General features: G+C 44.7%; 1 protein-coding gene across 1 annotated transcript in view; it reads right to left on the bottom strand.

Annotated features, from left to right (window-relative positions):
- ctnnbl1 (catenin, beta like 1) overlaps positions 1 to 24,543 on the bottom strand; it is a 222,672-nt gene that overhangs the window by 34,676 nt on the left and 163,453 nt on the right. The window contains exon 11 of the mRNA XM_086004285.1: positions 24,250 to 24,322. Coding sequence (XP_085860411.1) covers positions 24,250 to 24,322 — 73 coding nt within the window. The remainder of the gene's footprint in view (positions 1 to 24,249; positions 24,323 to 24,543) is intronic.

The following is a 24,543-nucleotide window of genomic DNA, read 5'->3' as shown; positions in this document are numbered from 1 at the left end:
CGAGATTTAGCGGATTGTGTGGGATTAGAGGTTGCAGGCTATCGGAGTTTGCGAGTGGTGTGTTGGGGGTGTGGAAGTGGTGGGAAGAGTGGTGGGGTGTTAAGAGCACCTGGATGGTGGTAGCAGGGTGTGAAAGTACCGGAATGTGATAAGAACTGTGGGGTGGGGGGTCAGAGGAATGAAAGCCTTAAGCTTTCATCAACTTTCTTTCCCCGCCTCCCCAGATCTTTTAGTGGTTTCCCAGCACCAATTTGGAGATCCTGTCTTAGTTGCTTAAGTGCAAGGCACACTTATATACCGTATTTACTGACTGTATGTCAGAGAGGCAGGAGAGGTGAGCAGGGAGGGGGTAAAGACCATTGATGGTTGGGAGTAGAGAGGCGCAGCAGGAGTGTTAAGCACGAAGCTGATTTTGTCACAGGCCTCAGGTGATTAGCGCTGTGGAAAATACCTACCTTGAAGACGTAACTCTGTACTTGGGAGCACTTAAAGTGCAAGTACATAAGAAATAGGAGCTGGAGTAGGCCATTCGGCCCTTCTAGCCTGCTCTGCCATTCAACAAGATCACGGCTGATCTTCTACCTCAACTCCACCTTCCCGCACTATCCCCATATCGCGGCTGCAGAGAACAGTATCTATCCCCCCGACTATACTGTTGCCTACCACATTCCTTTTTATTCCCCCCCCCCCCCAACCACCACTTGAATGGCCTCCTGTACCACGGTGCCGTGGTCAGTTTGGCCATCCTCTCTGCAGTCCTTGTTCTCATACACACAGGCAGATCGTACCTTGTACCTGTTGGACAAGGTCAAGGGCTGAGGCTCTTCCATCACTATAGCCTGGGTCCCCATAACTTCCTGACTTGCAGTCACACCTTCCTGTCCCTGACCATTGACTAACTCTGAAGTACTGCTTAACCCAAGGGGTGTGACTGCCTCCTGGAACAAAGTGTCCAGGTAACTCTCCCCTTCCCCAATGCATCGCAATGTCTGCAGCTCGGACTCCAGCTCAACAACTCTGAGCCGAAGTTCCTCGAGCTGCAGGTACTTACCGCAGATGTGGTTGCTTGGGATCTCATTGGTCTCCACAGACTTCCACATGCTGCAGTTATGGCACGCCACCTGCCCTGCCATGTCTATCTAATCTTATTTTAGTTATATAATGATTAAGTTATTAATTTACTAAAGTAATAGCAGTTATTATTCTCCCAGCTCTTAATCTAACCCAGTTCCCTAACTTAGAGATGGGAAAAAAGCTGTACTACTCACCAGCCAATCACCTACCTGCTGTCCTATGAGTCACTCCTTGATTTTAGATTCCACTGCTCCCAGTGAGTTTATTTATTTAATTAAACTTAAATTAAAATTTAGGTAGACAGCTTTTGTTAAAGAAAAAGCAAATGACTTACTGTTTACTCACCAGAGCTCCTCCTTCATGCTCTCTGTGACTTCACTTTATCAGATTTTCCCTTTTGTTAGTTTCACAGCCTGCTCTTCTTAACTATTTTTTAAAATCTTAGTTATCAATTACTCTGAATACTTATTTAACGATTTATTTATAGTCAAGTTAAAAATAAAAGATTAACACTAAAAGGGAGTATATACAATAGATCAAATACTGAGCTCAATTTACTCTGGATCCGCTGCCGATTATGACGTCACTGTGATTTTTTCTCTCTTGGTTTGTTGCTCTGTCACTCCGCTCACTGCTCCCGCTCTTTTTAAATCACCGCTCCCCTCACTGCTCCCGCTCTTTTTAAATCACCGCTCCCCTCACCGCTCCCGCTCTTTTTAAATCACCGCTCCCCTCACCGCTCCCGCTCTTTTTAAATCACCGCTCCGCTCACCGCTCCCGCTCTTTTTAAATCACCACTCCCCTCACCGCTCCCGCTTTTTAAATCACCGCTCCCGCTCTTTTTAAATCACCACTCCCCTCACCGCTCCCGCTCTTTTTAAATCACCACTCCCCTCACTGCTCCCGCTCTTTTTAAATCACCACTCCCCTCACCGCTCCCGCTCTTTTTAAATCACCACTCCCCTCACCGCTCCCGCTCTTTTTAAATCACCGCTCCCCTCACCGCTCCCGCTCTTTTTAAATCACCGCTCCCCTCACCGCTCCCGCTTTTTAAATCACCGCTCCCCTCACTGCTCCCGCTCTTTTTAAATCACCGCTCCCCTCACTGCTCCCGCTCTTTTTAAATCACCGCTCCCCTCACCGCTCCCGCTCTTTTTAAATCACCGCTCCCCTCACCTCTCCCGCTCTTTTTAAATCACCGCTCCCCTCACCGCTCCTGCTTTTTAAATCACCGCTCCCCTCACTGCTCCCGCTCTTTTTAAATCACCGCTCCGCTCACCGCTCCCGCTCTTTTTAAATCACCGCTCCCCTCACTGCTCCCGCTCTTTTTAAATCACCGCTCCCCTCACCGCTCCCGCTCTTTTTAAATCACCACTCCGCTCACCGCTCCCGCTCTTTTTAAATCACCACTCCCCTCACCGCTCCCGCTCTTTTTAAATCACCGCTCCGCTCACCGCTCCCGCTCTTTTTAAATCACCACTCCCCTCACTGCTCCCGCTCTTTTTAAATCACCACTCCGCTCACCGCTCCCGCTCTTTTTAAATCACCACTCCGCTCACCGCTCCCGCTCTTTTTAAATCACCGCTCCCCTCACCGCTCCCGCTCTTTTTAAATCACTGCTCCCCTCACTGCTCCCGCTCTTTTTAAATCACCGCTCCCCTCACTGCTCCCGCTCTTTTTAAATCACCACTCCCCTCACCGCTCCCGCTTTTTAAATCACCGCTCCCCTCACTGCTCCCGCTCTTTTTAAATCACCGCTCCGCTCACCGCTCCCGCTCTTTTTAAATCACCACTCCGCTCACTGCTCCCGCTCTTTTTAAATCACCACTCCCCTCACTGCTCCCGCTCTTTTTAAATCACCACTCCCCTCACCTTTTACATCACCGCTCCCCTCACCACTCCGCTCACCACTCCGCTCCCTGCTCCCGCTCTTTTTAAATCACCACTCCGCTCACTGCTCCCGCTCTTTTTAAATCACCGCTCCGCTCACTGCTCCCGCTCTTTTTAAATCACCGCTCTCCTCACCGCTCCCGCTCTTTTTAAATCACCGCTCTCCTCACCGCTCCCGCTCTTTTTAAATCACCGCTCCCCTCACTGCTCCCGCTCTTTTTAAATCACCGCTCCCCTCACTGCTCCCACTCTTTTTAAATCACCACTCCGCTCACTGCTCCCACTCTTTTTAAATCAGCGCTCCCCACACCGCTCCCGCTCTTTTTAAATCACCACTCCCCTCACCGCTCCCGCTCTTTTTAAATCACCGCTCTCCTCACCGCTCCCGCTCTTTTTAAATCACCGCTCCCCTCACCGCTCCCGCTCTTTTAAAATCACCACTCCGCTCACTGCTCCCGCTCTTTTTAAATCACCACTCCCCTCACCTTTTAAATCACCGCTCCCGCTCTTTTTAAATCACCACTCCCCTCACTGCTCCCACTCTTTTTAAATCACCACTCCCCTCACCTTTTAAATCACCGCTCCCGCTCTTTTTAAATCACCACTCCGCTCACTGCTCCCGCTCTTTTTAAATCACCGCTCCCCTCACTGCTCCCAGTCTTTTTAAATCACCACTCCCCTCACCTTTTAAATCACCGCTCCCGCTCTTTTTAAATCACCACTCCCCTCACCGCTCCCGCTCTTTTTAAATCACCGCTCCCCTCACCGCTCCCGCTCTTTTTAAATCACCGCTCTCCTCACCGCTCCCGCTCTTTTTAAATCACCGCTCCCCTCACCGCTCCCGCTCTTTTTAAATCACCACTCCGCTCACTGCTCCCGCTCTTTTTAAATCACCACTCCCCTCACCTTTTAAATCACCGCTCCCGCTCTTTTTAAATCACCACTCCGCTCACTGCTCCCGCTCTTTTTAAATCACCACTCCCGCTCTTTTTAAATCACTGCTCCCCTCACCGCTCCCGCTTTTTTTAAATCACCGCTCCCCTCACTGCTCCCGCTCTTTTTAAATCACCGCTCCCCTCACTGCTCCCGCTCTTTTTAAATCACCGCTCCCCTCACTGCTCCCACTCTTTTTAAATCACCGCTCCCCTCACCGCTCCCGCTCTTTTTAAATCACCGCTCCCCTCACTGCTCCCGCTCTTTTTAAATCACCGCTCCGCTCACCGCTCCCGCTCTTTTTAAATCACCACTCCCCTCACCGCTCCCGCTCTTTTTAAATCACCGCTCCCGCTCTTTTTAAATCACCACTCCCCTCACCGCTCCCGCTCTTTTTAAATCACCACTCCCCTCACTGCTCCCGCTCTTTTTAAATCACCACTCCCCTCACCGCTCCCGCTCTTTTTAAATCACCACTCCCCTCACCGCTCCCGCTCTTTTTAAATCACCGCTCCCCTCACCGCTCCCGCTTTTTAAATCACCGCTCCCCTCACCGCTCCCGCTTTTTAAATCACCGCTCCCCTCACTGCTCCCGCTCTTTTTAAATCACCGTTCCGCTCACCGCTCCCGCTCTTTTTAAATCACCGCTCCCCTCACTGCTCCCGCTCTTTTTAAATCACCGCTCCGCTCACTGCTCCCGCTCTTTTTAAATCACCACTCCCCTCACCGCTCCCGCTCTTTTTAAATCACCACTCCCCTCACTGCTCCCGCTCTTTTTAAATCACCGCTCCCCTCACTGCTCCCGCTCTTTTTAAATCACCGCTCCCCTCACCGCTCCCGCTCTTTTTAAATCACCACTCCGCTCACCGCTCCCGCTCTTTTTAAATCACTGCTCCCCTCACTGCTCCCGCTCTTTTTAAATCAACGCTCCCCTCACTGCTCCCGCTCTTTTTAAATCACCGCTCCCCTCACCGCTCCCGCTCTTTTTAAATCACTGCTCCCCTCACTGCTCCCGCTCTTTTTAAATCACCGCTCCGCTCACCGCTCCCGCTCTTTTTAAATCACTGCTCCCGCTCTTTTTAAATCACCGCTCCGCTCACTGCTCCCGCTCTTTTTAAATCACCGCTCTCCTCACCGCTCCCGCTCTTTTTAAATCACCGCTCCCCTCACTGCTCCCGCTCTTTTTAAATCACCGCTCCCCTCACTGCTCCCACTCTTTTTAAATCACCACTCCGCTCACTGCTCCCGCTCTTTTTAAATCACCACTCCCCTCACTGCTCCCGCTCTTTTTAAATCACCACTCCCCTCACATTTTAAATCACCGCTCCCGCTCTTTTTAAATCACCACTCCCCTCACTGCTCCCACTCTTTTTAAATCACCACTCCCCTCACCTTCTAAATCACCGCTCCCGCTCTTTTTAAATCACCACTCCGCTCACTGCTCCCGCTCTTTTTAAATCACCACTCCCGCTCTTTTTAAATCACCACTCCCCTCACCGCTCCCGCTTTTTTTAAATCACCGCTCCCCTCACTGCTCCCGCTCTTTTTAAATCACCGCTCCCCTCACTGCTCCCGCTCTTTTTAAATCACCACTCCCGCTCTTTTTAAATCACCGCTCCCGCTTTTTTTAAATCACCGCTCCCCTCACTGCTCCCGCTCTTTTTAAATCACCACTCCCCTCACCGCTCCCGCTTTTTTTAAATCACCGCTCCCCTCACTGCTCCCACTCTTTTTAAATCACCACTCCCCTCACCTTTTAAATCACCGCTCCCCTCACCACTCCGCTCACCACTCCGCTCCCTGCTCCCGCTCTTTTTAAATCACCACTCCGCTCACTGCTCCCGCTCTTTTTAAATCACCACTCCGCTCACCGCTCCCGCTCTTTTTAAATCACCGCTCCGCTCACTGCTCCCGCTCTTTTTAAATCACCGCTCCCCTCACTGCTCCCGCTCTTTTTAAATCACCGCTCCCCTCACTGCTCCCGCTCTTTTTAAATCACCGCTCCGCTCACTGCTCCCGCTCTTTTTAAATCACCACTCCCCTCACCGCTCCCGCTCTTTTTAAATCACCACTCCGCTCACCGCTCCCGCTCTTTTTAAATCACCGCTCCCCTCACTGCTCCCGCTCTTTTTAAATCACCGCTCCCCTCACTGCTCCCACTCTTTTTAAATCACCACTCCGCTCACTGCTCCCGCTCTTTTTAAATCACCACTCCCCTCACCGCTCCCGCTCTTTTTAAATCACCGCTCCCCTCACCGCTCCCGCTCTTTTTAAATCACCGCTCTCCTCACCGCTCCCGCTCTTTTTAAATCACCGCTCCCCTCACCGCTCCCGCTCTTTTAAAATCACCACTCCGCTCACTGCTCCCGCTCTTTTTAAATCACCACTCCCCTCACCTTTTAAATCACCGCTCCCGCTCTTTTTAAATCACCACTCCCCTCACTGCTCCCACTCTTTTTAAATCACCACTCCCCTCACCTTTTAAATCACCGCTCCCGCTCTTTTTAAATCACCACTCCGCTCACTGCTCCCGCTCTTTTTAAATCACCACTCCCGCTCTTTTTAAATCACCACTCCCCTCACCGCTCCCGCTTTTTTTAAATCACCGCTCCGCTCACCGCTCCCGCTCTTTTTAAATCACCGCTCCCGCTCTTTTTAAATCACCGCTCCCCTCACCGCTCCCGCTCTTTTTAAATCACCACTCCGCTCACTGCTCCCGCTCTTTTTAAATCACCACTCCCCTCACTGCTCCCGCTCTTTTTAAATCACCGCTCCGCTCACCGCTCCCGCTCTTTTTAAATCACCGCTCCCCTCACTGCTCCCGCTCTTTTTAAATCACCGCTCCCCTCACTGCTCCCACTCTTTTTAAATCACCACTCCCCCTCACCTTTTAAATCACCGCTCCCCTCACCACTCCGCTCACCACTCCGCTCCCTGCTCCCGCTCTTTTTAAATCACCACTCCGCTCACTGCTCCCGCTCTTTTTAAATCACCGCTCCGCTCACTGCTCCCGCTCTTTTTAAATCACCGCTCTCCTCACCGCTCCCGCTCTTTTTAAATCACCGCTCCCCTCACTGCTCCCGCTCTTTTTAAATCACCGCTCCCCTCACTGCTCCCACTCTTTTTAAATCACCACTCCGCTCACTGCTCCCACTCTTTTTAAATCACCACTCCGCTCACTGCTCCCGCTCTTTTTAAATCACCACTCCCCTCACTGCTCCCGCTCTTTTTAAATCACCACTCCCCTCACCTTTTAAATCACCGCTCCCGCTCTTTTTAAATCACCACTCCCCTCACTGCTCCCACTCTTTTTAAATCACCACTCCCCTCACCTTCTAAATCACCGCTCCCGCTCTTTTTAAATCACCACTCCGCTCACTGCTCCCGCTCTTTTTAAATCACCACTCCCACTCTTTTTAAATCACCACTCCCCTCACCGCTCCCGCTTTTTTTAAATCACCGCTCCCCTCACTGCTCCCGCTCTTTTTAAATCACCGCTCCCCTCACTGCTCCCGCTCTTTTTAAATCACCACTCCCGCTCTTTTTAAATCACCGCTCCCCTCACCGCTCCCGCTTTTTTTAAATCACCGCTCCCCCCTCACTGCTCCCGCTCTTTTTAAATCACCACTCCCCTCACCGCTCCCGCTTTTTTTAAATCACCGCTCCCCTCACTGCTCCCACTCTTTTTAAATCACCACTCCCCTCACCTTTTAAATCACCGCTCCCCTCACCACTCCGCTCACCACTCCGCTCCCTGCTCCCGCTCTTTTTAAATCACCACTCCGCTCACTGCTCCCGCTCTTTTTAAATCACCACTCCGCTCACTGCTCCCGCTCTTTTTAAATCACCGCTCCGCTCACTGCTCCCGCTCTTTTTAAATCACCGCTCCCCTCACTGCTCCCGCTCTTTTTAAATCACCGCTCCCCTCACTGCTCCCACTCTTTTTAAATCACCACTCCCCTCACCTTTTAAATCACCGCTCCCCTCACCACTCCGCTCACCACTCCGCTCCCTGCTCCCGCTCTTTTTAAATCACCACTCCGCTCACTGCTCCCGCTCTTTTTAAATCACCGCTCCCCTCACTGCTCCCGCTCTTTTTAAATCACCGCTCCCCTCACTGCTCCCACTCTTTTTAAATCACCGCTCCCCTCACTGCTCCCGCTCTTTTTAAATCACCACTCCGCTCACTGCTCCCGCTCTTTTTAAATCACCACTCCCCTCACCGCTCCCGCTCTTTTTAAATCACCACTCCGCTCACTGCTCCCACTCTTTTTAAATCACCACTCCGCTCACTGCTCCCGCTCTTTTTAAATCACCGCTCCCCTCACCGCTCCCCTCACCGCTCCCGCTTTTTTTAAATCACCACTCCCCTCACCGCTCCCGCTCTTTTTAAATCACCGCTCCCCTCACTGCTCCCGCTCTTTTTAAATCACCACTCCCCTCACCGCTCCCGCTCTTTTTAAATCACCACTCCCCTCACCGCTCCCGCTCTTTTTAAATCACCACTCCCCTCACCGCTCCCGCTTTTTTTAAATCACCACTCCCCTCACCGCTCCCGCTCTTTTTAAATCACCGCTCCCCTCACTGCTCCCGCTCTTTTTAAATCACCGCTCCCCTCACTGCTCCCGCTCTTTTTAAATCACCACTCCGCTCACTGCTCCCGCTCTTTTTAAATCACCACTCCGCTCACTGCTCCCGCTCTTTTTAAATCACCGCTCCCCCTCTTTTAGTACAATAGTATAATAGCTATTAAGTATGACAGATGTGAAGGAATGAGTGTGACAGGAAATGTTACTTGCAGGACGTGCGTGCCATACACAAGACTTATGATAAAACCAAATAACCCTCAACCATCTGCGACACCATTATGGTTCCCCCTTTTCCTACATTCAGAATTCATCCTTCAAAGGCAGATGACACTGGCTACATTAATGATGTAGTCAATTAAACTAGCATAAATTCCATAACATATTTTGAATGCAAATCAGCTATTCATTGTGGAGTGTGGTAGCATTCAACGGTCTCAAGAGTAAAAGCAGGAGAATGAATAAGAACTCAAGCCACAGGCCTCACTTTATCAAACAAACTGTAGTGATCCTAAACTTACTATGCTGCACAGCACAGATTTACAAAGCAGCAGAGATGGGTTTTACAAACATGCACAGTGAAGAAGCCACAAAGCTTTATGCTACAGTGTATGATGGATTACAGAAACATGGCAAGTTTAAAATACTGAAAGCGTCATTATGATGCAGCCATTAAACCAATCATAACACAGAGGTCTCAGTGTCACATGGTGATTTTAAAATAGATATAAAATATATACTGGGTATGGTATTAATCTGTAAGATTCACTGAAATAAAATCAGATATCAGGCAATTCAAGTCATTGGTGGAGCAGAACTTCAGTTCAAATCATGTGATTAAATTACTGAAACTGGCCATCCATCACTGTCCAAGTGATGCCCAGTGCTTGCAGGAAAAAAGCTTGCCAAAAACAGAATAAAGTCACTTCCCACATCTGCAGATACTTTTATAGAACAGCAGCTGGAATAATTTCAAGGACATACATTTCAAAGCATCCCTAGCCCTTGATTTATGACTACCCAACACCATAGTTTGCCTTTTTATACCTGATTTTTAAAGTATCAGATGCTATTTTAAAAGGAAGACCCATAAACGAACACTTTTTGATTTGGAAGGTAGATTAAAATAATCCACTGGAATAATGTAAACCAGCAATTGATCAGTTGACCACACATCTTTATTGATAATTCAATATAATGTAGAATTTTCTTGAGTGATGGAAGAGGTGTCAGTGACACAAAACTGTAAAATTAGCTCTCATTATAACCTATAAATTACAGTTTGCAATATTAACCAGTTTATCTTAAACTGGGTTAACGCTTCTGTAAGAATAAAATTGGCAAAGGCAGTCTGGAGGACGAGTTCATGGAATGCATTCGAGACAGTTTCCTAGAACAATACATCATGGAACCAACCAGGGAACAGGCTATTTTAGATCTTGTATTGTGTAATGAAACAGGGCTAATTAGTAATCTATAGTAAAGGAAACTCTGGGGAAGAGTGATCATAATATGATAAAATTTCACATTGAGTTTGAGTGTGAAATACTTCAGTCGGAACCGACAGTCTTAAACTTAAATAAAGCCAATTACATAGGTATGAGGGGCGAGTTAGCTAAGGTAGATTGTGAAATTAGATTAAAAGGTACGACAGCAGTGGTAAACATTTAAAGAAATATTCCAAAATTCTCAACAAATATTCATTCCATTGAGAAATAAAAACAGGAAAAGTAATCCATCCGTGGCTAACTAAAGAAGTTAAGAATAGTATTAGATTAAAAGAGGCTTATAATGTATAATTATAAATCGTAGTAAGCTTGAGGATTGGGAGAGCTTTAGAAACCAGCAAAGGATGACCAAAAAATTGATATAAAAAGGGAGAAAATAGAATGAGAGTAAACTAGCAGGAAATATAAAAACAGATTGCAAGAGCTTCTACAAGTATGTAAAATGAGTACCAAAAAGTAAGCGTCGGTCACTTAGAGGCTGAGACAGGTGAAATTATAATGGGAATAAGGAAATGGCAGAGACTTTAAACAAATATTTTGTATCTGTCTTCACAGTAGAAGACACAAAAAGCATATAAAAAAGTGGGGAACCAAGGGGCTAATAAGAATGAGGAACTTAAAGTAATTAATATCAGTAGAGAAAAAGTACTCGAGAAACTAATGGGACTAAAAGCCGACAAATCCCCTAGACCTGATGGCCTACATCCTAGGGTGCTAAAAGAGGTGGCTGCAGAGATAGTGGATTCATTGGTTGTGATCTTCCAGAATTCCCTAGATTCTAGAATGATCCCAGCGGATTGGAAGGTAGCAAATGTAACCCTGCTATTCAAGAAATGAGGGAGAGAGAAAACAGGGAACTACAGGCCAGTTAGCCTGATATCAGTCATCAGGAAAATGCTGGAATCTATTATTAAGGAAGTGGTAACAGGGCACTTAGAAAATCATAATATGATTAGGCATATATGGTGTTATGAAAGGAAAATCATGTTTAACAAATTTATTAGTTTTTTGAAGCTGTAACTATCAGGGTAATAAAGGGGAACCAGTGGATGTAGTATATTTGGATTTCCAAAAGGCATTCGATAAGGTGCCACTTAAAAGGTTGCTACGCAAGATAAAGGCTCAGGGGGTAATATAGTAGCATGGATAGAGGACTGGTTAACGGACAGAGAGTGGGGATAAATGGATCATTTTACAGTTGGCAGGCTGTAATTAGTGGGGTGCCGCAAGGATCAGTGCTTGGGCCTCAGCTATTTACAATCTATATTAATGACTTAGATGAAGGGACCGAGTACAATGTATCCAAGTATGCGGATGATACAAAGCTAGGTGGGAAAGTAAACTGTGAAGAGGACACAAAGAGCCTGCAAAGGGATATAGACAGGTTAAGTGAGTGGGCAATAAGGTGGCAGATGGAGTATAATGTGAGGAAAAGTGAGGTTATTCAATTTGGTTGGAAGAATAGTAAGAGAGAATATTTTTTTTAAATGGTGAGAAACATTTAAATGTTGGTGTAGAGAGAGATTTGGGTGTCCTTGTACAGGAAATACAGAAAGTTAGCATGCAGGTACAGCAAGCAATTAGGAAGGCAAGTGGCATGTTGGCCTTTATTGCAAGGGCTTTGGTGAGATCACACCGGGAGTACTGCGTACAGTTTTGGTCTCCTTATCCGAGAAAGGACATACATGCCTTAAAGGCGGTGTAATGAAGGTTCACTAGATTGATCCCTGGGATGAGAGGGTTGTCCTATGAGGAGCGATCAAGTAGAATGGGCCTTCACTCTCTGGAGTTTAGAAGAATAAGAGGTGATCTCATTAACAAATATAAGATTCTGAGGAGGATTGACAGGGTAGATGCGGAGAGGTTGTTTCCCCTGGCTGGAGAGTCTAGAACTAGGGGGCATAGTCTCAGGATAAGGGGTTGACCAGTTAAGACTGAGATGAGGAGGAATTTCTTTACTCAGAGGGTTGTGAATTTTTGGAATTCTCTTCTCCAAAGGGCTGTGGATGCTGAGTTGTTGAGTATATTCAAGGCGGAGATAGATAGATTTTTGGATTCATGGGGAATCAAGGGAAATGGGGATCGGGCGGGAAAGTGGAGTTGAGGTCAAAGATCAGCCATGATCTTACTGAATGGCGGAGCAGGCTTGAAGAGCTGTATGGCCTACTCCTGCTCCTAATTCTTATGTTATGTTCTTATCGTGACGGAAAGTCATTCAGCATGTTGAACCTCGGTATGCTAATGCTGTTAACCAGTAAATTTCTAGGCTAGTGTCACTGGCACAGATACAACGGAAGAGAGGGGTAAGGGAGCCAAGGTTACAATGTGACTGAAAATATGGTTCTGGAGAAAATGGGCACAGTGAATTTAATCGATTGTAATAATCCTGTATCATGGATTACAAGAGGCAAAATAAATTAAGTTTCAGACCAATATTATTAATGTTGAATGATTTAATACCTAAATTCCTTGTGACTTCAATACTGTTACAAGGTTTAAGCAAAATTCCTGGAATCTACTAACATAATTCATAACATTAGTCATAAATATTAAAGACATATTTTCTTTAAGAAAACAGGATCTTTATTGCCCACTGAAAATACAATGGATACCTTGGTGTCAATTTTTTTTTTTTTTTTTTTAAATAAACAGGTTCATATTCAGAATGCTTTGACATGCCTTAATAAAAGTACTTTGTGATTCCTCATGTCTAAATTATTTAAGTGTTGCATTGAGTAGCATCACGTGAACTAGAACCTTGCTCAAGGCCATCAAATATGTCCAAAAAAAGTTTGAAAATGAATTGGAATTATTCTTACCGCTGCTATCATTGTGCATATTTAACCCGTTTCCAGCTGAGGTGGGTCAAAAGTAGCTAATGAGCAAAGCCAGAAACATCAGTTTTGCAGACTAGTAATTTAAAGTGACATGCAGGGTGCAGGGAGGGAGAGACACCAAGTGGTGCAGACACTCTAGGGAGTTTTCTTCTAAATTTTAATTCAACATCAAAATGAACTGGGGCGCGCGGGCAGACTGGAGGGGAAAGCAAATATTTTCAAAACTGAGCAGATGGTATCAAGAATTTAGTTAGTGTGCCTATTCACTTGAAAATTTACACTCAGAGACATCCCATTTTTTTCTTTACTGAAATCTTTACTTCTGAAGTTAGAGCTTTCATTGATTTAACTATCCATTACAATTAGTTCCCTAGATGTTGTTTGCACAGTGTTAACTTTTAAAGATTTCTTTGAAGGCTAACCTCTGATGATTTGGGCACTGTCCCTTAATTGTTTAAAATACATATACGGACTTATACAGTCGGCTAATACAGCACAAGCACCCCAAGAGCTCGAAACTAAGATACGAGCTCAGTGCTAGGAAACAGTCACATTAAAACTTCAGGGGGCAGATTGAAGAAACCTTACAACCTCCATTTTCTTGCAGCCCTCCCTCCAAAATGCTGCCAGAACCCAGACTACCCTCTCAATGCTTCCTGACCTCCAAAACCCTTGGACCCCCTACCCCAGTACTCCTGCACCTGGAAGCCACTTCCCTCCACACTTCCAGGATCCCCTGCCAATGACTCCAGATCATAGCATTCTGTACTTTGCTCCCAAATTTCATCGTCCACTTCCCATTTTTCCCCAGACTTCATGACTTACTCCCATGTTTCCAGACTGCCACCCACCAGAATCCCTCTAAGATTTCTAGACTCCCAGCCCCAAGGACATCCAAATTTCTGCTCCCCCCACACCCAGCCAGTGCTGCCAGATCTGGAGCACCTGCTCAACACTACCAAACCACATGACCCTCCTCTCATTCCTCAATACTGTTATATATCTTCTATTACTTGCAACCTGGACATCTTTCTGCACAACCTAGGCTTTTAAAAAAAGGTAACATTTAAAACAAAGTATATAGGTAAAGAAACATCATAATCTAAACAATATGAATATAATCATAATTCAAACACAAAAATACTGCTAAAACTCCCATATTGAGCAATAAAAACACAATTTGATTTATTCAATCACCGAGATAATATACCGTACGTTACACTGCATAAAACAGCGTACCCTTTGACTCACTGCGAGCAATACCACAGGAGGTGAGCGAGCACATATAAACTATATCCCAACTATATCAAAGTTTTAATTCAAAACCAGACTCTTTCAGCAAGTTAATGGCATATCACTCGTTGAAGCAACTTCCTGGCAGACATTTTACAAGTCCCAATGTCTCTCTATCTCCACTTATTTCAGGTATCGCAGTAGATTCCTTGCAACTTTCTCGTAATCAAACCAGCCAAGCGATCACAGACTCTCTCAACGCTCAAAATGAGATGTGCAACGTTCATTATCGGCTCAGCTGCATCGCAAACGAGGTGTGAAATCTCTCTCTCGCTTTTGCAGCACTGTGCCCATTCTGTGTTGCAAATCTTGCCGAGCTGTACCCAGGATGAGGTACGCTTATTGCATGCAACTATCAAAGGCACTCACAGACTAAAGCTACACTGCAGGTACTGGTGTCTGTATAGCATGATGCTCAGCCAGAAGACACAAATTTTACTGTCGAATACGCCTCGCATTGAGCTCAGTGACAATGGAGTCCACTTAGTGATTAAGTTTTAATGATATGAGAGATTATGCAAGAGCCATGCATCTCTCACAATACTGAAGAGCCAAAAGTCAGTTTGCAAAGTTCCAGAGAAGTTCAATGGATCCTGAGCAATTTCAAAATTAGGCCACACACCAGACTAGAGTTACACTGCACTTGATCTAGTGACCTCAAATGTCAGATCACAATCCCACTTCAGAGTTATACCAACATGCCACTTTCATGTGGCTATGTATCTGAAACTGCTTTTCATAGACACAGAACTGGTAGTGTAACTGCAGCATTAACCAGCTTCAAAAATATGCAAGGAATCGTCATCTGCACCCTTTCCATAGAAACATAGAAGATAGGAGCAGGAGTAGGCCATTTGGCCCCTCAAGCCCACTCCGCCATTTAATGAGATTATGGCTGATCATCCAAATTCAGTACCCTGTCCCTGCTTTCTCCCCATATCCCTTGATCCCTTTAGCCTTAAGAAATATATCTAACTCCTTCTTGAATATTATTTAATAAGTTGGCCTCAACTGCTTTCTGTGGTAGAGAATTCTACAGGTTCACCACTCTCTGGGTGAAGAAATTCCTCCTCATCTCTGTCCTAAATGGCTTACCCCTTATCCTTAGACTGTGACCCCTGGTTCTGGACACCCCCGCCATCAGGAACATCCTTCCAGCATGTAGTCTGTCTAGTCACAGAATCACAGAAACCCCACAGTGCAGATAGAGGCCATTTCGGCCCACACAGCCACACATATCCCACCCGATCCCCGTAACCCCACGTATTTAATCCCCCTAACACTAAGGGTCAATTTATCATAGCCAATCAACCTAACCCGCACATCTTTGAACTGTGGGAGGAAACCGGAGCACCCGGCGGAAACCCACGCAAACACGGGGAGAATGTGCAAACTCCACACAGTCACCCGAGGCCGGATTCGAACCCGGGTCCCTGGCGCTGTGAGGCAACAGTGCTAACCACTATGCCACCGTGCTGTTAGAATTTTATAGGTTTCAATGAGATCCCCTCTCATTCTTCTAAACTCTAGCAAATATAAGCCTAATCAACTCAATCTCTCCTCAGACGTCATTCCTGCCATCCCAGGTATCAGTCTGGTGAATCTTCGCTGAACTCCCTCAGATAAGGCGACCAAAACTGCACACAATACTCAAGGTGTGGTCTCACCAACTGCAGCAAGACATCCTTGCTCCTGTACTCAAATCCTCTCGCTATGAAGGCCAACATACCATTTGCCTTCTTAACCGCCTGCTGCACCTGCATGCTTACCTTCAGCGACTGGTGCACAAGGACACCCAGGTCTCATTGCACTTCCCCTTTTCCCAATCTATTGCCGTTCAGATAATAATCTGTCTTCTTGTTTTTGCCACTGAAGTGGATAACCTCGCATTTATCCACATTATACTGCATCTGCCACGCATCTGCCCAATCACCCAACCTGTCCAAATCATACTGGAGTTTCTCGGCATCCTCCTCACAGCACACATGCCCACCCAGCTTTTTGTGTCGTCTGCAAATTTGGAGATATTACATTTAGTTCCCTCGTCTAGATCATCATTAATATATATTAAGAGGTGTCCTTTACTTCCATTCAGAAACTCACCACTGTGATGAGGCTAAGATCAGGACATACTGGGGTGGGCAAAACTGAATTTGAGCCTCTCTACTACTGTGGTGCCAAGTATTGATATGACAACATGCCACTGACATAACATCACCCAAGAATGAGGTACAAATCCAACTCTTGTTGAGTTTCTTTCAAATAAGCTGAAAAACCCAATTATTTGCTATGCAGAATTTGAGTGGTTGCAGTTAGAATTTTGTCATTATGTTGCAAAACTTGTATTTTACATTCAGGAAAGAGAAACATATTCAATCATGAAAACTACTTGTAATTTAGCTATTACACACTTCCGTGCGCATGAAGAATTTTGTCAAACTTAAGTGATGTACTGCTAATTTACTAGAAAAATACAGCGCCACTCAGGTGTCTATAATGCTCTATTAGTTTATGCCCAAGAACATGAATTAAGAAATATTTGCATATTTTTATAATTCTATATTAGAATACCTAGCTGAGAAACATGCACATTGTTTAGAAACTAAAGTGCCTCAGCACTCAGAGTTTATATTATTTTAGAACAGTCTAGTGTTTCTCCTCCCTATATATTGCAAGTGATGGCTAATGATAATTGGTAGCCATTTCTTTTTATCTTTGCTGCCTTCCAAAATTTTCTTCTCCGCCCTCAGCTCTTCTCATGGAATCATTGACTCATCAAAGGTCATGTTTCAAGGGTCTCAGCGACCCTCCAGTACGTTGGTCAATAGCTATTCTTCTTATGTGGCTTTAACAGTCAGTGCTGGCAAGCTATTTTGACTGATCGACACCACAACCAAAGCTGATCCTGGTCCTCAGACAACCTCCCCACATGCCCTTTGCCCGAAATCAGTTCCGTTCTACAGCATCAGGCTTTTAATCTGTCTGGATGTTTTCCATTTAAGGATTTTACTGGAATTTCAAAGTTGACTTTGCTCTTCTGAAAGACTATATTAGTCTGTATGGTATCTCAAAGAATACTCTGGACACTTGCCAAACTGCCAATATTGATTTCATGTGATGAAATGTATTTAATCTGATTTCAAAAAGTATGGCGTCACAGATCATTTTATTTTGTAGGGTGGCAGGGGAACTTAAAAATGCGGCGGAGAGTTTTTTTGCCTGGCTAATTTTATGACGAGCAATTAAAAGTAAATCTATTTTCAGAGTATGCCTGCATAATTAAAGCTTTTTTCATAATCAGAGAAATTCCAATTAACTAAAATTTGAACAGATCACTAAATTTTATTAAATTCTAGTACTCTCAGCAGTGCTGTGGTTAAATTTGACCAATTCAAAGGAATGCACAAACATTTTATGGTAATTTTCAGCAAAGTTTTGTGGTGAAGGGAGCCCGATATACATTGAAGCCGTAACCTTATTTTTCCAACTGTGCCTGAGGCAGGAAAAAAATGATTCCGGTCTCTTTTTCCCTACTGCCCATAGGCAATTGCAAAATCACAAATGCTCCCAGGTTCAGATAACTATCAGTTTCTCAGCCCTTTCCTCATTATTACAATGGTGAGAAAATTAAAACCTGGGTTTGTGGTAACCAGTGGCTAAGGATTTTTAAAAAATTTAAATGGCGCAGGCAAGACCCAAGATTTAAATAGAGCAACTTCCAAAAAGCCTGCAGATCTGTTCAAAGATAGGACCTAATTGAAGCAGACTTCATGCCAGCACACCAGTCTTTGTTTTTAAGGCAGGAAAAGGATTAAGATAGATTAAAAAAAAAAAATTGTTAACACCAAATAGTATCTTATCTTGATTGGTATATGAGCATCCATTCTTCTCATGGACAAATTTGGAAGTGGCCATCAAGGGTACAGACAAAATAGCAATACTGTAACTTGATACAAATTGAGACCATTTACATCCAAGTTTGTGCGCATTTTCACGTACATCTCAGAAATGTCGGCCTTTCTGGTCTGTTCACATATACTGTATGTTAAAAGCACGGTCCATCGCATTCAATTCTGGGGACATGGAGGAGTACAAGAAATCAAGGTACGACCTCAGAAAAACCATCAAAAATGCAAAAAGACAATACACGGACAAAGTGGAGTCACACTATCATAGCTCAGATTTGCGAAGGATGTGGAGTGGATTACAATCTATTACGGCCTACAAAGGGAAACCCAGCTGTGTCATGCCCAGTGATGCCTCTCTCCCGGACGAGCTCAACACTTTTTACGCCCGCTTTGAGGCCAACAACAACTGGCCTGTTACAAGGGCACCCGCGGCTCAGGACGACTGGGTCTTCTCAATCTCCGTGGTTGACGTAAGACTTTTAAGAGAGTGAACACCCACAAAGCACCCGGTCCAGATGGAATCCCTGGGCGTGTCCTTAGAGCATGCGCTGACCAGCTGGCAGCCGTGCTTACGGATATATTCAACCGTTCACTGTACCAGTCTGTAGTCCCCACCCGCTTCAAGATGACGTCGGTTATTCCAGTCCCCAAAAAAACAAAAGTAACCTGTTTAAACGACTACCGCCCCATAGCACTCACTTCTGTCATCATGAAGTGCTTTGAGAGGCTGGTCAAAACCTTACTACCTGACACACTGGACCCACTCAAATTTGCCTACCGCCCAAACAGATCTAGGGATGATGCCATCGCCACTGTACTGCATACTGCCTTATCACACCTGGATAAGAGGAACACCTATGTGAGAATGTTGTTCATTGATTATAGTTCAGCATTCAATACCATTATCCCCTCCAAGCTTGTCAACAAGCTCAGTGAGCTAGGACTTAACACCTCCCTATGCAACTGGGTCCTGGACTTCCTGATGGGCAGACCCCAGGTGGTGAAAATAGGCAGTAATACCTCCTCCACACTGATCCTGAACACGTGAGCTCCCCAGGGTTGTGTGCTCAGCCCCCTTCTGTACTCTCTGTTTACTCACAATTGCGTGGCTACGCACAACTCCAACTCCATCATCAAGTTTGCTGATGACACTACCGTTGTAGGCCTGATCACAGATGGCGACGAGACAGGCTACAGGGAGGAGGTAAGAGCCCTAGCAGAATGGTGCAAGTACAACAACCTCTCCCTCAACATCAGCAAAACAAAGGAGATGATCGTGGACTACAGGAAGCGGCAGGGGGAGGGACACACCCCAATCTACATCGAAGGGGCTGAGGTGGAGAGGGTTAGCAGCTTCAAATTCCTGGGTGTATTCATTACGGAGGACTTAACGTGGTCCAATCACATCGGCGTCGTAACCAAGAAGGCATGCCAACGCCTGTTCTTCCTCAGGAGACTGAAGAAATTTGGAATGGCCCCCCAGATTCTCACCAACTTCTACCGGTGCACCATCGAGAGTATCCTGTCCGGCTGCATCACTACCTGGTATGGCAACTGCACCACCATAGACCGCAAGGCTCTACAAATGGTAGTGAAAGCTGCACAACACACTATAGGAATTAAACTACCTGCTGTGCAGGATATCTACCCAGAGAGGTGCCGGGGGATGGCCCTGAGAATCATCAAAGACGCGAGCCACCCCAGCCACAACCTCTTCGCCCTGCTCCCGTCCGGTAAGAGATATCGAAGCATACGGTCTCGTACCAGCAGGTTTCGAAACAGCTTCTACCCCCAGGCCATAAGACTCATGAACGAATAATTTATTATTTATTACTGTTGTTTTATTTATTATTACTGTATTTCTATTAGTATTTTTATCATTGCTATGCCATATTTATTCCAATGTTGGGAGGACTCGTAAAAATCAACATTTCATTGTGCAGTACACACGTTTGCTGCATATATGACAAATAAAATTGAATTGGATTGAATTGAATGGAATTGAATTTTGTCAATTCTCACTGCTACTTTTATCAATAATCCAGATCTGGAGTTTGTTTGTTCCTCTCATTTTTTCAGTTTCTCCACTGCAGCCTTTCTCCGTGCCTTCATTCAGCTGATGTGGTGAGACAGCTTGTGTGATGCACTGTCAGCAATTTGCTCAGTAAGACAGCAAGATGGTCACCTTAGTGGGCAAGAGACTGGTCCAGTTAGAGATTTCCCTTCTCACTGAAAGGGAGAACTCAATTACCGAGATATACTTTAGTTAGCAATTCAGCAAAAACCTGCCAATGAAGACAGCCAAGATCAATGACAACCAAATTTAGGCTGCAATAGAACTGACAACCATCTGAGGAATGTCATCGACAATTTATTCTCTCGCTTTATCATATTTTCTTATTCTCTGAAGGCAACTTGCAATTGCATATTCTCCCTAAGTGAGAGCAAGGAACCCTACTGGATGTAACTGTTTCATTCCAGGACTTGAGCATATAATCTAGGCTGACACCTCAGTGCAGTATTGAGGGAGTGCTGCAATGTCAGAGGTGCTACTTTTCAGATAAAATGTTAAAACAAGGGCGGCCTTGTCAGATGGACGTAAAAGATTCCTTTGCACAATTTGAATAGGAGCAGGGGAGTTCTCCAGCAGACCTCATCAACACAGTTATCCTTAATCCTTAAACCAACAGCACTACAAACAAATTAACTAGTCATTTATCTTATTGCTGAAGCTGTGACCCTGTTGTGTACATATTAGTTGCTGTATTTGCTTGCATAGCAACAGTGATTACACTTCAGTGATGCATGCTAAGGACACGAAAGGTGCGATATAAATGCAATTTTTTTCTTTTTTCCCCCCCTTCAACCAGTGCCCATGGTCCATTATGATTGACTTGCTGGAGGGATATTTCATGCTGGACAAGTCAGACAAGATAGAATTCTCTTCCTTGCAGTATTCCTTCTATTGGATTGGCAAAACTCAAGAGGTGAGCAGAGTTCAGTGACATGTCCAGTTTAGATCAGGCAAAGGGAAATCACATTTACCCAGAAATTTTTGAAGTACTAGTTTGTAATCTGCAGCATCATGTGGAAGATCTCACTTTAAGGGAAAACTGGCAATAAATCAGAAACGTTCCTCCTCTTGCTGCTGTTCTGCCCCAAAATGAAAATTAGAACATTTAATTCTTGCAGATGGATTAAAGCAATAGGTCCCAACATAAGCAAAATAACAGACTTGTCTGGATGAGTGCAGCTCCAATACAAGACGCTCAACACCATCAAGGACAAAGCAGTCTGCTTGATTGGCACCCCATACACCGCCTTGAACATTCACTCCCTCCACCACTGGCGCAATGTGGCTGTAGTATGTACCATCTACAAGATGCACTGCAGCAACTCGCTACTTCGACAGCATCTCCCAAACCCACGACCTTTACCACCTAGAAGGACAAGGGCAGCAGGTGCATGGGAACACCACCACCTCCAAGTTCTCCTCCAAGTCACACACCATCCTGACTTGGAAATATATCACCGTTCCTTCATCGTCACTGGGTCAAAATCCTGGAACTCCTAACTAACAGCACTGTGGGAGTACCTTTACCACATGGACCGCAGCGGTTCAAGAAGGCGGCTCACCACCACCTTCTCAAGGGCAATTAGGGATGGGCAATAAATGCTGGCCTTGCCAGCGGTGCTCACATCTCAAATGAATAAAAGAAAACTATCCTCATGCTGAAACTCAAGACATCCTATTTAAGAGGGATTCTACTGCTTTGGTGACAGATTATACAAATTTCAGACGCTTTGTAAAATCTTTTATATTCATTGCTCTTTCATGAACCCATTTGAAAATCCTTAAAAGCAAGCGCACAGAACACAGACATTTTGCAATAATTTTAGCATACAGCCTACGATGGCCTTCAAAAAGTCACTGTTTAAGCGGTAATTTTCAGAGTTGACATTCAGAAATCCTTGGCTTCCTATAAATATGGTTTCCAGCACTGATGCATACCTGCTCCTTGGAGAGCAGAGCTCCTACCAAGATGAACCACTTCTGTACTCTAAAAGCTGAGCTGGGACTACTTTACAGCTGATTTCAACACATTTGTCATGGGCGTGCACTTCACACATAGCTGGGGGACGTAATAAAACAAACACAAACTTATTAGGCTCTGAATGTGCAGTTAATGAACCCGCAATCTATTATTCTTCAGCTGCGTCTCAAGCATTATGCATTCCCTCCAGGCCCAAAGACTGTCATAGTCACAGGCAAATTAGCTCAAATGTGTGCAATATAAAACCACAAGTATCTATTTACATGCAATAATAGTACGAATATTCCAGTAAATAAGCTTACAGATTGGTATACTGTCCCAGCGTGGGTTGTTTATGTATGATTTTCTGCTGTGTTTGACAAACCAAAAGTAGCCTTCCCTGAAAGACAATGTTATGCAAGGGGAAGCAGCCATTTCTGCTGTATGATCTAAGATTAAACACTCCTTAGAATCGCTTAAGTGTCAGATAAATAATATAGAACAGGCAGTTACTGAAAAATTAATCACTGTCCCCTCTACGTCATTGCAGCCATAGAATTCTGCAAAATTCTGAAGGGATAGGATACAATCCAGTCCCATTGCAAAGGTGTTTATTTTTTTGAGACACCCTTCTTTAAAAATAGCTAAGCTACATTACATCACATCTGTGCAGCTCAAAGTTAAGAAGTTAGTGTACGGTGACCGTAGGTGGTTAAAGATACAGGAACAGCTTCCAGGAGAAAAATAAAATCATTAAAACAGTCTAACACACACTGGGGAGGCATCACATAAATCATCATCTTTTACAAAGAAAACATTGTAATTAAAGGTAATTTATATTCAAGTCAACTCAATTTGCTCAACTTCAGACTATTCCAAAATATAAATTCCATCCTTTTTCCTTACAAACTGGAAGCACCACATTCCAATATCAAAAAGTGCATTAATAGGTTTCCGATTACATGGTACCATAATTTCCCAAATGAATAACAATGCACTGCAGTTTTCATCTCAGATATACATCCTAAGTAATCTATATCAATCTACATTCACAGATTCCCATAGGTTACATGGAGTCCATGACAAAGGGAATATATTGCAATTAAGCAGCATACAATGCAGACTTTAATGGGGAAGAACAGAGAAGAGAGTTTACAGTACTCAGCTCTCTATGAGCAGACCGCTAATTTGCACAGACTCCAGCCATTGAAGGATTTCACTGTAAAATGCTGCAAATGAAAACTTCACAGAAGTAGACGGGCTCTGCTGAGGTCAGTCTGGTGACCATGACAGAGCACATGCATTAGTCTGCATGGATTGCCACACCACTGCTCTATTCACAGAACAAATTGATCTCCTTAAAAACAGTGGCAGGTGAGCTCGGCAGGGTTCTCATCAACACAACGCTCACAATTAACTCATTCTTGGAAACACATCTGTCAAAACACACCATTTTTCACATGGATGCAATGCAACATGCACAAATACAAATGAATCTAAAAAAAAGTTTCTATCAAATGGGAAAAATCTTTTAGCTCCTACAGAGTTAATGGGTATGTTCTGCTTCTTTTAAGATCAGTACATATTTAATATGTGTAGACTAAAAAGCCACAAATTGGGATTTCATAGTTTGTACAGCAGAAGTGAAATATGTTTGCACTGCTATAGTGCTCTACAGGATTAATGTACAGCTGCAAAGGACAGGTATGAAGTCAGAACATCCAGATAAAGTGATATAACATCAACAATAATGCACACTGGCACAAGACGAGCAACGTATGTTGGCACAGATTAATTTGCAGTTGACATAGTCATCCAAGGTCTAACCTGGCATTTGCACTGCTATTCAAATAATATTGGAAGCTCCAGGTTCCAAAGTGAACTGACAAAGTTGATACAGGCAACTACGGCGAAACATTCAAGTATCAGGAGTTAAAATTAAGTTAGGAACAAGGGAAGTCAAGCAGAACATTTTCATCCAATGAATAAGAATAGATGCGTGAAAATTATCAGAGAATGGCACTGAACTGGGTAGCATAGGTGAGCTCAAGAGACAACTGGATGCATTTCTGGACAAGGACGGCATTATTTATTGAAAAATCAGGTCCTTGAGTGTAAAGATAAAAGAGAATGGATGTATCTGGAATTAATGGATTTTTCTGTAGCTGAAACCGTTCTGTTCATACCTCTCATAATGTGTCTAACCACTTTAGTAGAACCACCTCGCATATTCAGGATTTGATGCACACGCTGTCTTATCTGAAAACAAAAACAAATGTCTCAGTGCAACACTCACAACAAACCAAAAAAAAGTCAGAATTTACCTGGGTATGATTGAAGTGCTTTGCTCCCGGGGGGGGAAGGAAAGAGAGGGAGAGAGAGAGAAAGAGTGACCGACAGAGAGGGAGAGAGAGAGAGAGAGAGAGAGAGACAGAAAGAAAGAAAGAAAGAAAGAGAGAGAGAGAGAGAGAGAGAGGGGG

The sequence above is a fragment of the Somniosus microcephalus genome, chromosome 13 (genome assembly GCF_052327205.1).
Source record: "Somniosus microcephalus isolate GS21.2 chromosome 13, FLI_Smic_1.0, whole genome shotgun sequence".
NCBI classification, from domain to species: domain Eukaryota; kingdom Metazoa; phylum Chordata; class Chondrichthyes; order Squaliformes; family Somniosidae; genus Somniosus; species Somniosus microcephalus.
The sequence above is the reverse complement of the archived record's forward strand: the minus strand, read 5'-3'. Positions and strand labels throughout refer to the sequence as shown.